The sequence below is a fragment of the Argopecten irradians genome, chromosome 14 (genome assembly GCF_041381155.1).
Source record: "Argopecten irradians isolate NY chromosome 14, Ai_NY, whole genome shotgun sequence".
Lineage (NCBI taxonomy): Eukaryota > Metazoa > Mollusca > Bivalvia > Pectinida > Pectinidae > Argopecten > Argopecten irradians.
In genome coordinates, this window is record NC_091147.1 from 23,483,618 (window position 1) to 23,496,175 (window position 12,558).

The 12,558-nt window shown below is 34.6% G+C and overlaps 1 protein-coding gene across 1 annotated transcript; it reads left to right on the forward strand.

Moving 5' to 3' along the window:
• Positions 1-1,753: 1,753 nt before the first annotated feature.
• Positions 1,754-12,052, forward strand: LOC138308348 (pantothenate kinase 3-like). The gene is made up of 7 exons (XM_069249341.1): positions 1,754-2,118; positions 4,270-4,622; positions 6,097-6,341; positions 7,042-7,218; positions 8,518-8,641; positions 9,078-9,203; positions 10,827-12,052. Exons 1-7 carry the CDS (start codon positions 2,037-2,039, stop codon positions 11,007-11,009), a joined length of 1,290 nt encoding a protein of 429 aa, XP_069105442.1. The 5' UTR covers positions 1,754-2,036; the 3' UTR covers positions 11,010-12,052.
• The last annotated feature ends 506 nt before the right edge of the window (positions 12,053-12,558 follow it).

Genomic DNA, 12,558 nt, shown 5'->3' on the forward strand with positions numbered 1-12,558 from the left:
ACATTACCCAGTGGCGTAGGAAGATGAAACGTCATGGGGGGGGGGGGGGGGGGGGGGGGGGGGGGCAAAGGTCCTCAATATTTTTTAAACCCCCCCCCCCCTTCCGCCACACCTACAGGAGGAAATTAATCAACTCCCAACCATATTATATATGCTTTATGTACATTTTTCATATATCACTAAATTTAATCCTTGTACACATTTATAGACAGTGGGGTCGCTAAAAGGAAATTAACGAATACGCAAATTGGCCAAATTAGCGTGTGAGCGTCGAAGGCGCAAGATTTTGGTGTTTTATTAGGGGTCTGAGGGTGACCCCCGGGATGAGTTTTATGTATTTTGATGATTTTGCGATCGCCCAAAAGCACGAGAAATTTGGTGTTTGGGGGGTCCGGGGGTCTCCCCCGGGAAAAAATTACAATTTAGAATGGCTTAGATGAGTTTTTCGATGCATTTTGATGAATCTGCAAACGCCCAAAGGCGCGAGAATTCGGTGTTAGAGGGGTCCGGGGGGTCTCCCCCGAGAAAAAAAATACGATTTAGAATGGCTGAGATGAGTTTTACGATAAAGTTTAATGATTATAAAGCGTTCTTAACATGGTAATTTTTCGATTTAAAGCTACCTGCATTTAAAAATGATAATTGTGTCGTCATAACATTATGGAACCCTACTCGATCTGAATATACCGGCTTCACACCATCGGTACATTGTTGTGTAACAGAAAAAAAATGAATTAATTGTCTCGCTAAGACATATAAACAAATTGATCTTTTAAGAGACATTTTCTTAAATAGTACATAGAATCCCTTGATGGACATTTTTAGTCTAGTTTGTGTGTATTGAATTTTTACGATTTAAGGTTTGACATTATGTGCTTGAACCTTTAGGAAATGCGCCGCGCAGCGGAAAATTTTCTAGAATGACGTACGAAAAATGTGCAGGAGGACCCTTTTTTCTTTCAAATAAGCTTTTTTAGAAAATTTCAGTCGGCGAAAATGGGGGGGCAAAAAGACATGTTTGCCCCCCCGTCCTGGGGAACGGGGGGGGGGGGGGGCAGTTGCCCCCCTGCCCCCCGCTTCCTACGCCCCTGTTACCAACTGACCGATATCATTGACATTCTTAAATCTTTTAAAATTAAACACAATGCCCACAGACCATGTTAAGATGTTTAGATAAAAAAATCGGTAAAAATCATACTCTAAATTGAACTACTTACTGCACATGTACATGTATATTGTGCGGGATTTTTTGAAGATGTGGAAAGACGTTTCACGGTCCGGAAATTCTTTTAAAGTTGGACTGGACACCAGCCTCTAGAATATTGAGGAAAAAATCACTAAAATTTTGCTTGTTTTTTGTTTTGTCTTTGTTTTTGTCTCTACTATATGTCTGATACCAGAGACCTAGATATTATGTCTAGGTCTCTGCTGATACTAACGTGACGCTACCCGATATTGGGAACGCTACCCAAAATGGAACTTTCAGTTTACATCTAAACTAACAATAACTGTCCTGAACAAAAATTAAGGTGCTGACAAATAACTTTGACAATTTTTAATTATATTCATTTTCTTTCCAGTTGCTTATTATCTGTATTTAAAAATGAAAATAATGAAATTTTGAAAAACTCCAGGTCTGTTCGAGTATCATAAAACTTATTTTATAAATTAGAGCCTACACTAAATGTGAATATATTTATTCGTTTCGTTTTATTATCTTAATCCGGAAATTGTAATAACCTGTATAAACTACTTCCGGTACTTAAGTCGGGTGCATGCTTGTTATGTTAGATACAGGATCATCTAAATGTCAAAGTTAACGAACTTTATCTTTGTCTGAGGGTGTGCATACCCATATTTTAGAAAGACAGATAATTTCACAGTTTTAGACACGCATGGTAGCTATGGACAAGCAGACAGTGATCAAGTTTACAACCTGTCACATGGCTCACGGACGTAATTGATGAAGCGAGACATTTGACCCTATATAGGCCCTCTCTGTATATTTACATCATCCACGTTTTGTAGACGACAAAATGAATGGCGACATTGATCCCGAGAATTCAAGCTCGGCAATGGATTACGACATCCTTAGTCCTCGATGTTGTGCAAGACCACGTAAGAATTATTTAATTACGATACATTATTATTTGATCTTGGACCCTTCTTGGATACAGGTCTTGCAAGTAGTAGAACACATGTATACAACTTAGAGTACCTTATATAAATAAACTTTGGACCCAGATTCGTCTGGGTCTTATTTCTTGCACATTCCTGCAGTTTTGGAAAGGAATGTACATAACATATTAAATTGTTCAACTACGTTTTACTAAATAACTTGTACATAGACTGTCTATATTCATGCAGCTGAACACCTATAGCTTTAATAGTTATAATTTTAAAATAAATATCCACTTGTAACGATTTAAAGGTGTTTTAGTTAGGGCTGGGTATTGGAAGGTCTAAAACGATACGATTCGTATTGAAAATACACTGAAACAATACACGATACGATATTGACGATATACTGGACCTCTTTTTTTTCCAATTTCAGTTGACCATTGTGTTTTGAATATTGTGACAATAAAAGACAATTTTGATAAAAAATTCTATCACCTGGCAAAAACCTACCAAACATTTGATTTGGTTCACCATCTGTGTTGATTAATTTCTGTCAATTTGTATATTCTTAGCTATGAAATGACATTTCTAATCCATCTAGGTGACACAGATGCTTTAAACACTTCCTTTTGATTGAAATGGTCTTACTTGAATGTTGTTTAATATAAATTTTGTTTGGAATTTCCTCTTTCTATAATAAAAACAGTAGGTTGTGTTGTTAAAACGATACAGCAAGATATACAGCATGTTTGCATATCGATATTCGATATGCTTCTGAAAACCAATACATATCGGTATACCGATATATTGATCCAGCCCTAGTTTTAGATAAATTCAATTTTATATATTGGTTTCATTAATTGTAAATTAAAACTACTCTTTTCGGTGTAGTATTTTTTAGCTTCAATAACATACGTTTAACTGTAACACATTCAATCTAGACAGGTCATTATTACATAAACTCTGACAGATGGTCGTCCTTGTAGATATGCAGAGAATGAATATTTGTTCTAGATTTATATACATTGTACTCTAGTATGTATATACATTGTCTGTAGATGTGCTATATACACGTACATGTATCACACAATTTAACATCAGTCTTACCTGTGTACAGTGTATATTCCTCCAAGCAATAGATTTATGATGCACCAAAAGGTCACAGTTATATTGGACACCTTAATCTGTATATATATATCTACTCAAGTCTGTAATACATACTTTAGTTATATTTATAGCAATTAACGCTGTTATTACTTAACGAGGAAATTATAAGGATAAATTTTGAAACGTCATGATAACAGGTACCATTTTGCATCTTTTCGGGTGTTAATTGTACAGATAATGGTATTACATGTATATAGAAAGTAATGTATTATTGTAAAGAATATTGAGAGAGTGAATAAGTTATAAAGACTTGTGATATGCCATGTACATATCAGATTTAGGTTATTGAGGAAAACTCCCAATTTACAACTCTTTCTCATTATATATATATATATATATATATATATTTAAGTAAAAGAATTAAGATGTAGATATGTATATATATATATATATATGCCGCAAATAGTATATGGTGTAAAGTAAGTAGCTTTTAGAACTGAGAGAGAAATACCTATTTGTCAACTCCTGTTATTTAATGCAAAAAATTACCATTTGTCAGTGATGGAGCATCTTTATAATGAAATGTAATAAAAGTCCAACAAAGTGTTTGCTGGTCTATTTTTTACACTTAACTAGACATATATATTTACAGTATTCATCAACCTATTAATCAAATTTCAAGAGGCCACTATTTAAATCAATGTAGTACTTTCTAATTAAGAGAATCAAACAGACTTGAACTGTAAACATTCTTATTTAGCGCTTTTTACATTGTTTTTGAAGCGCAAATTTGTATACATGCAGTGAATAATTCTGTAAAAAAGTATTTCTGGTATTTAAACACTGAATTATGCTAATTTGTATCTGCCAAAATAACTCATATGATTCACATTTTTCTGTATTTGCGCTAAAATTTGACAGCAATAAATTAAATATGTTTACAGTATACATGTATGTATCAATAAGCAAACTGATTTATATGTTTGTATATGTTTTGTGATATATATATTTTTAATGACCAGACTTGATTTCTGTTTGTAGCAATGCCATGGTTTGGGATGGATATAGGAGGCACCTTAACAAAACTGATCTATTTTGAACCAAAAGACAAAACAGCACAAGAAGCTGAGGATGAAAAAGAAACCATCAAAGTGATCCATAGCTATTTAATAGGAAATGTTGCCTATGGAAAAACAGGGATCCGAGACACACATTTAGAGATGTGTAACCAAACAATAGGGGGAAGGACTGGTAGTCTGCATTTTATACGATTTCCCACCAGTGAAATGTCGGCTTTTATTGACTTGGCTAAGGCCAAAAACTTCTCCAGTCTAGCTACAGGGATATGTGCCACAGGAGGGGGCGCCTATAAGTTTGAGAAAGAATTTAAACAGGTACCAGTATTTATTTGAATTAAGATATACCTTGTTTGACAGAATTATTTAACATCAAAGCCATTTCCTATATGATTTTACCCACTTCCTCTCCTTGGTAGAGGTGTATCAATGGTTTACCAACTGTCAATCAATCTGTTTAGATACTACACACATGTATGCTACAAAATTTGCTTTGATATAGATGAGGTGTGAGGCTTATTAACGGTCTGGTGATCACTTACATCGCGAAAGTTATAAGAAATTGTCAGACTTTTGGATCGCAAGGACTGTGAGTAAGGCGGACCAAACATTAATGTGAATTTTTGAAGTAAACATAACTTCCAGCTATAAGTATCCCGGCAGCTGTTTTCATGATTATTTTATGCAGTTAATGTTTTTGCCAGATTCGGCCCTTGCATAATACTTCAGAGATGCCATTTGATTTCCGACGACTTCCGGTATTCAATGATTGCCAGACTGTCGGTCCGTATCAAATTTTTTAAAAAAAGCGGTCCGAGTCAACTTTTGTTGGACATATGTCTGTCGGACCATCAAATTTCACTATGTCTGTGACAGTCAATGATATTACATTAGCTCTTGTACTGATTATGACACACTAAAATCTATCTTATCAGTTCACATCTAAGATGCACTTTTAGCTTGCATTGACTGAAAGAGCACATCTAGTTATTTTAGATTCTAATTGGTGTTTAAATTACTCTGTACATAAAATCATTGGTGCCTTGAAGATATAAATATAACTGCCATCTTTTAATTATTCTATCTCCTTGGACGCTTTTTTTCACTTACACATTAACAATTGTACAGTATATGGTATGAGGTCTTACTGGTGGAAAATTATTACAATAAAACTTTGTTAAGGAAAGGAGGACTCATGGGGTTCAAATTTTAATTGTAAACTTCCAAATACTAAAGAGATGCTATACCAATCAATTTATATTTACATTTTCACTGCAGCCTTACTTTATATATATATAACCTTACCAAAAGCGGTTGGCATTCATCAGTCCATGAACTGTCATCTGCTTATTATGACATCATTATCATTGTGATGTCACAATTGTCCTGATCATTGTGATGTCACAATTGTCACGATCACGGAAGAAATTATTTATTGGCTGTTCAAATGGCTGTTCCGTCTTTGATGATAATGAATTCTTTATTCATTATAGATGCAAAATCACTTGGAAATTCATCATAGAATTATTATCAAATGTAAATACATGTATAGGCATTGAAGTCTTTTATTTGGCATTCATAGTTGACATTTATAGCCAATTAAAGTAATTATCAAACTTATTTTACAATTGAAATTTTAATAAAATTAAAAGTCATTTCGGAAATGTGGTGGGCATTTATTTAACCTATCAGCAATAAGTGGCTTCCACTGCATGACTTAATTATCAAAATTTGTATGATCTACATGTACTTAATGTACATGTAATTATGATTTTTATTTTTCAATTTGCAGCGTGTCAACCTTAGTATGTACAAGTTTGACGAGCTAGATTGTTTAATAAAAGGAATACACTATATCGACCGACACAACCTAAGCGAATGCTACTATTGGAAAAACCCAGGAGACCAGGAGTCGTGCGAGAAAGTTCCATTTGACTTCCATGACCCGTATCCTTATTTGGTGGTCAACGTAGGGTCAGGGGTCAGTATACTGGCTGTCCGTGCTTATAATGACTATAAGCGTGTAAGTGGTACGAGGTAAGTATACCGTGTAGGCCGTTATTTTTACGCTTTTCAAGATTTTTCGCAAGAAAACAAGAATTTGAAAATGCAATTTTAAGGATTTTACATTTTCATTACCAGATTATGATGCAACCATTTTTCAATATTCTGATCGTAATAGCAATGAATAAGTAAGGCAAAAATATCCTCGCGAAAATTGTGTGTTTCATGTACATGGTATTATATCATTTGGATATCTTTTGACACATCCAGGATTAGTATGTGAAACTTAAAGATCTATGAATATTTTTGTTAGTACACTTCAGTTTGTAAATTAGATAGTGAATTTTTAAATTTTTGTTTAATCAGCAATATTCATGGAAAGTGGGGATAAGTTCCTATAACCGTTATCTTGTTTGTTGCTCTTTAATTTATCAACCTATTCACCCCTATAAATTCATGGTGAACTGATCCAGTCTTTGAATTAGAAAAGTTTAAATGCGTCTCCAGGGGTGAATAAGTTTAATTGTGATGTTTTTAATTTTTTGGTTGAATTTCATTTGGCAACATTAAAGGAAAGTAATTCATTTAAATTATGACACGTACCATCACTAGTATATAATATGTATTGCACTTTATGTGCATTTGGAATTTAATACTTAAGTGAAAGTAATTTGACATATTTGTGTTTACTGCTACGTATACTCAGCTATTTAATTGTATTTTACTATTTCAGCCTCGGTGGCGGGACATTCTTCGGTTTGTGTTGTCTATTAACCAATTGTGAAACTTTTGAAGAAGCTGTTGCTTTAGCCTCTAAAGGAGACAGTACAAAAGTCGATAAACGGGTCAAAGATATATATGGAGGAGACTACGATCGCTTTCATTTGCCGGGAGATATTGTTGCTAGCAGGTAAGGAAAACAAAATATGGTATAATCATGATAAGGTGAAGTATATACATAGAGGGGACTACAATTTCTTCCATTTGTGGGAGTATATATTGTGACTAGCAGGTAAGAATTTTTTTTTTTTTTTCACATTTTCATTAACCACTGGAGATGTTACTAATTTCTAATAATAATGTTGCACAAGCAGTTTAAGTTTGTGATCATGTTGTTAAAACTTGATGAGTAGGAGATCTAACTTAACCCTGTTCATTATTTTTTCTTGATGAATTTCCGTGGGCAAGTTTACAAAAATTTCACTTAATTGCCCTCAGATACGAAAAATAGTTTATGAGCCATTTTCAAGAAATGCTAATTAATTCTCATGACCTGATGTTTTGTAGACACTTTATATAATGATGCATTATAAATACTACATCTATGACTTATATCCTTTGGACGGCCGTAACGTATTTATGCGTAATTATTCATTTGCCCCATTTCATGCACCCTTCTGGAGCCCCACTGAGACCGTTGAAAACTAAATACTAGTTTTTTGAAAAGGAGATGTTCATCCCTATATAGCATGACAATATTGATGCGGTCATTGCATTAGTGACGTCACAAATCACCTTTGAACATGCCCAAATAAGTCAAAAATTGAGGTCTGAAATCCGGATTTTAGTGTGTGCCCGGAAACCTGTCGTTGTGAGCTTAATTATCAAGATACAGACAGGCAGATGATCTTAAACGATAGAAGAGATATCAAAGTAATAAAAAATAGAGAGAAAGGGAAAAGGAAGGGGAAAATAGCACTGATTTCCAAAAAAAGTCCCATGCGCAGGTTTCTGCCTTCCATGACCCGTGCGTGGTGACCTTTAGGGGACTTCCGGTGACTGTTTTTGCTTGTTTGTAGTGTGTACTGTTTGTTATCATCGTAAAAATGGCATCAAACCGAAATCTAGATGCAAACTGCTTTCATAGATGGCATTTGTAATAACCTACTATCAAAATTGAGTCAAGTTCGAATCCTGCCGGCCGTCGAAAGGATATAAGAAACTTTACTTTAATTAAATCATATTTCAAAACTTTTTATTTCAATCTTGTTTCAGTTTTAGCCAAATGCATATTCATCTAGAATCTAGGTTCAAGTTTATAAAAGTTTTGTTCCATCTCTGTTCATTTTGAAGAATACTAATTTAATTGCCATAACCTGATACTTTTCTGGCACTTTATATAATGATGTATTAAAAGTACATATAAGAATCTTGTAAGACACTTTGAATATCTTTACTTTTAGAATTAAAAATTTCAAACTTGTTTCAGTTTTGGCCAAATGCATATTAAAGAGAGGAGGGAACAATCAACGAGAGAAGACTTGGCAAGAGCAACCCTGACAACGATAACAAACAACATTGGCTCTATAGCGAGAATGTGTGCTGTAACCGAGGTGAGACTAAAAAACTTTGCGATTCAGATTCAAGGATATATATTGAATATAACCAATTCTTATATTTCATCAGTCAAAATTTTACCATTATGTCAATATCCTGCAATATTGCGAAAAATATCATTCTCGCGAAAATAATCTGCTATACAGTAGTAATTAAATATGTAGCAAAGAATTGATTTAGCCTGTTAGAGCTCTTTGACCTTAGATGAAGGTCAAGGTCATTCATTTATCTCAGAAATTTGTCTATTTATATATGCTATTCTAAAACTTAAGAACGATAAAAACTTTTAAAGGTTTCATATTGATTCTTGATGTAGCTTTTCTGCATCACAAAAACCCCCCAAAAAACGAAAAAAAACCCTGGTGATTCAAAACGAAAAAGAAAAAACCTTGGGATCAAAATTTATTAAAATATTTATTCTATTTGTTCCAGAAAATTGAGCGTGTAGTGTTTGTTGGGAACTTTTTACGGGTAAATACAATTTCCATGAAGTTACTTGCGTATGCCATGGAGTTTTGGTCCGACGGTGCTATGAAAGCTTTATTCCTGGAACATGAGGTAGGACAATTTATTTGTACCAATTTAAAACTTTACTGATGCATTTCTGTCAGTTTAAAGGGCCACTACCTTTCCGAAACGGCTTTTAATTTTTAAAATAGGAATGTTAAACGAGATCAATAATTTTGTAGAGTCGCAGAAGTTATTAACTATACGTTTACTAGCACACTTATCATCGCCTTCAGAACTGTTTAATTAGAATAAATAAAATGTTAATTTTCATAACGCGGGTCGTTTTATGTTTCCCGCTGTTGTCCTAAATGCCGCGCGGTAGTTGATTATCACTGCACCAGATGACAAAACAGCGAAATGAATCTCCACTGTTATCGTACATTAGACAGGAAATCTTGCATATTTTTGGTGTTGTAACCTCATCTTAAGCCATCGATATATATTTTCTTTTGTTTAAATGTTTTTAAGAAACCTTTAAATTTTGCTCCGGAAAGGTAGTGGGGCTTTAAAATAAAGTTGAATCTATGAACATACTGTAAACATCACATATTACAGAAACACATTTTAACAAAGGATGACATTTTATTGACTCGTGCCGTATCCGGGCCTCAAACTCATGATCTACGGCACCCAATCGCCTAGCCAAACATACCTTTGCCGTTAAACATTCTTGTATCTTATTTTAGCACAAAAGTGGAAAAATGTTAAATATGATTTATTAAGGCAGATTTAAATTAGGGGAATTGGGTGGTACAGCACTATATGATAATAATAATGATATAATATGATTAAATGTGAAACCAAACAAAAACGCCTGAAATATAATTTGTATACACATACTATTTTGAGTAAAATCATCATTGCCTTGCACAGTTCTATTTATAATTTACAAAAAAATGAAAAATAGAAATATTGATAAATGTTATTCTTTATTTGGATATTTGCGGGTAGGTATTGATTGTGACAACATGAGTTTACGAGCATGTTATTCTTTTCGAGAGAAAACTGATGTAAATTGTGCTCACAAAATAAGGACATATCACAATGGATACCCCTGGCAAGGAAGGTAACTCTTATTCCATCTTTGCATATTGTAGAGTTAGCTCCCTTGCGGGTAGGTATCAATTGTTATGTCATTATTTTGTGAGCCAATTCACGTGGTTTTCCCCCAAACGTATGACGTTACACTCGCAAACACATGACGTCACAATCAATACCTACCCTCAAGGGCAGATAACTCTATTTCTACCACAATAGGCGGTGGTATTCAACTCTCAGGGTATCAAATAAATGATGCAGCTGTTGATTTACAATTTGTTTATACCACACGTGGTATATACTCTGTACGCATTCTGATTGGCTGATATGATGAACTTTGACCAAACTACGTCTTTCTCAGTGTCGGGGCATCATTTATCAACGTCATCAATAATGGAGTGACTTCATGCTATATGCTGTGATTGCCGCTTGACACCAAAACTACTGTTGGATAGCATACTTATCCTCGTCGTATTTATATCAGCTAAAAGCTCATGTCCTTTGTAACTTTTAAAAAATAACTCACTCGTGTGGAATAAATTCCATATCCAACAACCACTCGTTGTGTAACCTCAATATATGCAAATACAAAATATGCAACAATTCAGAATAATGAAAATCTGTATGTTTCAGGGATATTTTGGTGCTATGGGCTGTATGATGGAGTATGTTGCCACGACGTCCAGGGAGGCCTTTCCTTACCCACATCCTGATACGGACAACCTTAACGGACATCGACCAGACTGCACGGGTGCTGACCGGCCCAAAACTAACCACAGGGACCAGGACCATACACATACAAATGGACTAGGATGACCACACTGACAACTGCTGTACTGTAGATATTCCATTTTTACTACTGTGATAGGGAGGCGCTGAGAATCGTGTAGATAGATCATGTGATATATCATCTAAGGCCCCAAAAAATTATGTCTGTTTAGGGTTTCGTTGGCAAAAACAATAAGGTCGGTAGGTTGGGATGTTTTTAGTGTTAGTGTACTCGTACTATTATTTTCCTTGTCGGGTGTAGAGTCTGTGTACATCCGCTATGTGCAGATTTCAACTGCGCACGCGATACCGGAAGTCAGTGTCTTATAGCATTTAATAGATTTCGCCATGATTTAGTGACACTAAACTTTCAAAAACATATATTAAGATATACTTGTCAGCGATAATCTACTATAAATTAACAAGTGACATTTCACAGTGCTAAACACGTTTGTTTTGTGTAAATTTCAAGTGGCGGATCATACAAACTCTTGCATCGGTCACGATATTCTAAGCATCTGATCGACTTTGGAAACTTCCGGAACAATACAATGCAATTAAGGTTTATATAGTCAATAAAAGAAAGTGACGAAATGGATAAATTTTAGTACCGACCACATATTTAATTTATTTCACATCATCCTAGGTGTACGTTGCATAATCGCTTACCGTAAAAACTTGTATAATTTGCGCACCAGTGTAATTTGCGCAGGTACTTTTTAGGGCTGAAAATGCTGAAAAAAATCTACTATCAGTATATTTTGCGCATCAAAAATTTTGGGAAAAAACGATGTCCAGGGAGTCCCAAAATCGATGTATGAAGGTGACAATTTCAATGCAAAATATGCCCCTACAATGCTTGACAACTTGCACAAAGGAGTGTTGTATTAAGAAAAAAACAACATATTAAAACCGCATCGTGTTTGTTTTCTTTTATTGGCCACCTTAACCTGAAACTAAAATATCTTGCAGATGTCTAAAACATCGGCGGTCCGGTCCGCCGTACTCCGTGCACATGTCAATGTTTTGAGATATTACACATGAATAGTAATCAGGAACATTTAAAAAGATTTGAATCTATTTGTTTAAAATTGTCACAATAAATAATTAGTGTGTTTTTGAGATCATTAACAATCAACAACAATCGGCTAGTGGATACGTATGTAAACTCACTACCTGTACGGTACCAGATCCAAGCTGATGGCTAATTATATTTATCAATACGGTTAAATATGTCACTAACCTTGTAGCTTGTTAATTCTGCAGTAATAAAATTGCAAACCACTTATTGAAAGTCCTAAATATAGGTCAGTTTAGGCATCTTATAAATTCCACGTGTGTTTTGACTTTTTGCACACGGCCTACAGCTGGGCCCTACGTAAGGTTTCATGTGCAAAGCTGATGGCTAATTATATTTATCAATACGGTTGAATATGTCACTAACCTTGCAGCTTGTTAATTCTGCAGTAATCAAATTGCAAACCACTTATTAAAAGTCCTAAATATAGGTCAGTTTAGGCATCTTATAAATCACACGTGTGTTTTGACTTTTTGCACACGGCCTGCAGCTGGGGTATACGTATGTTTGTGTATACAC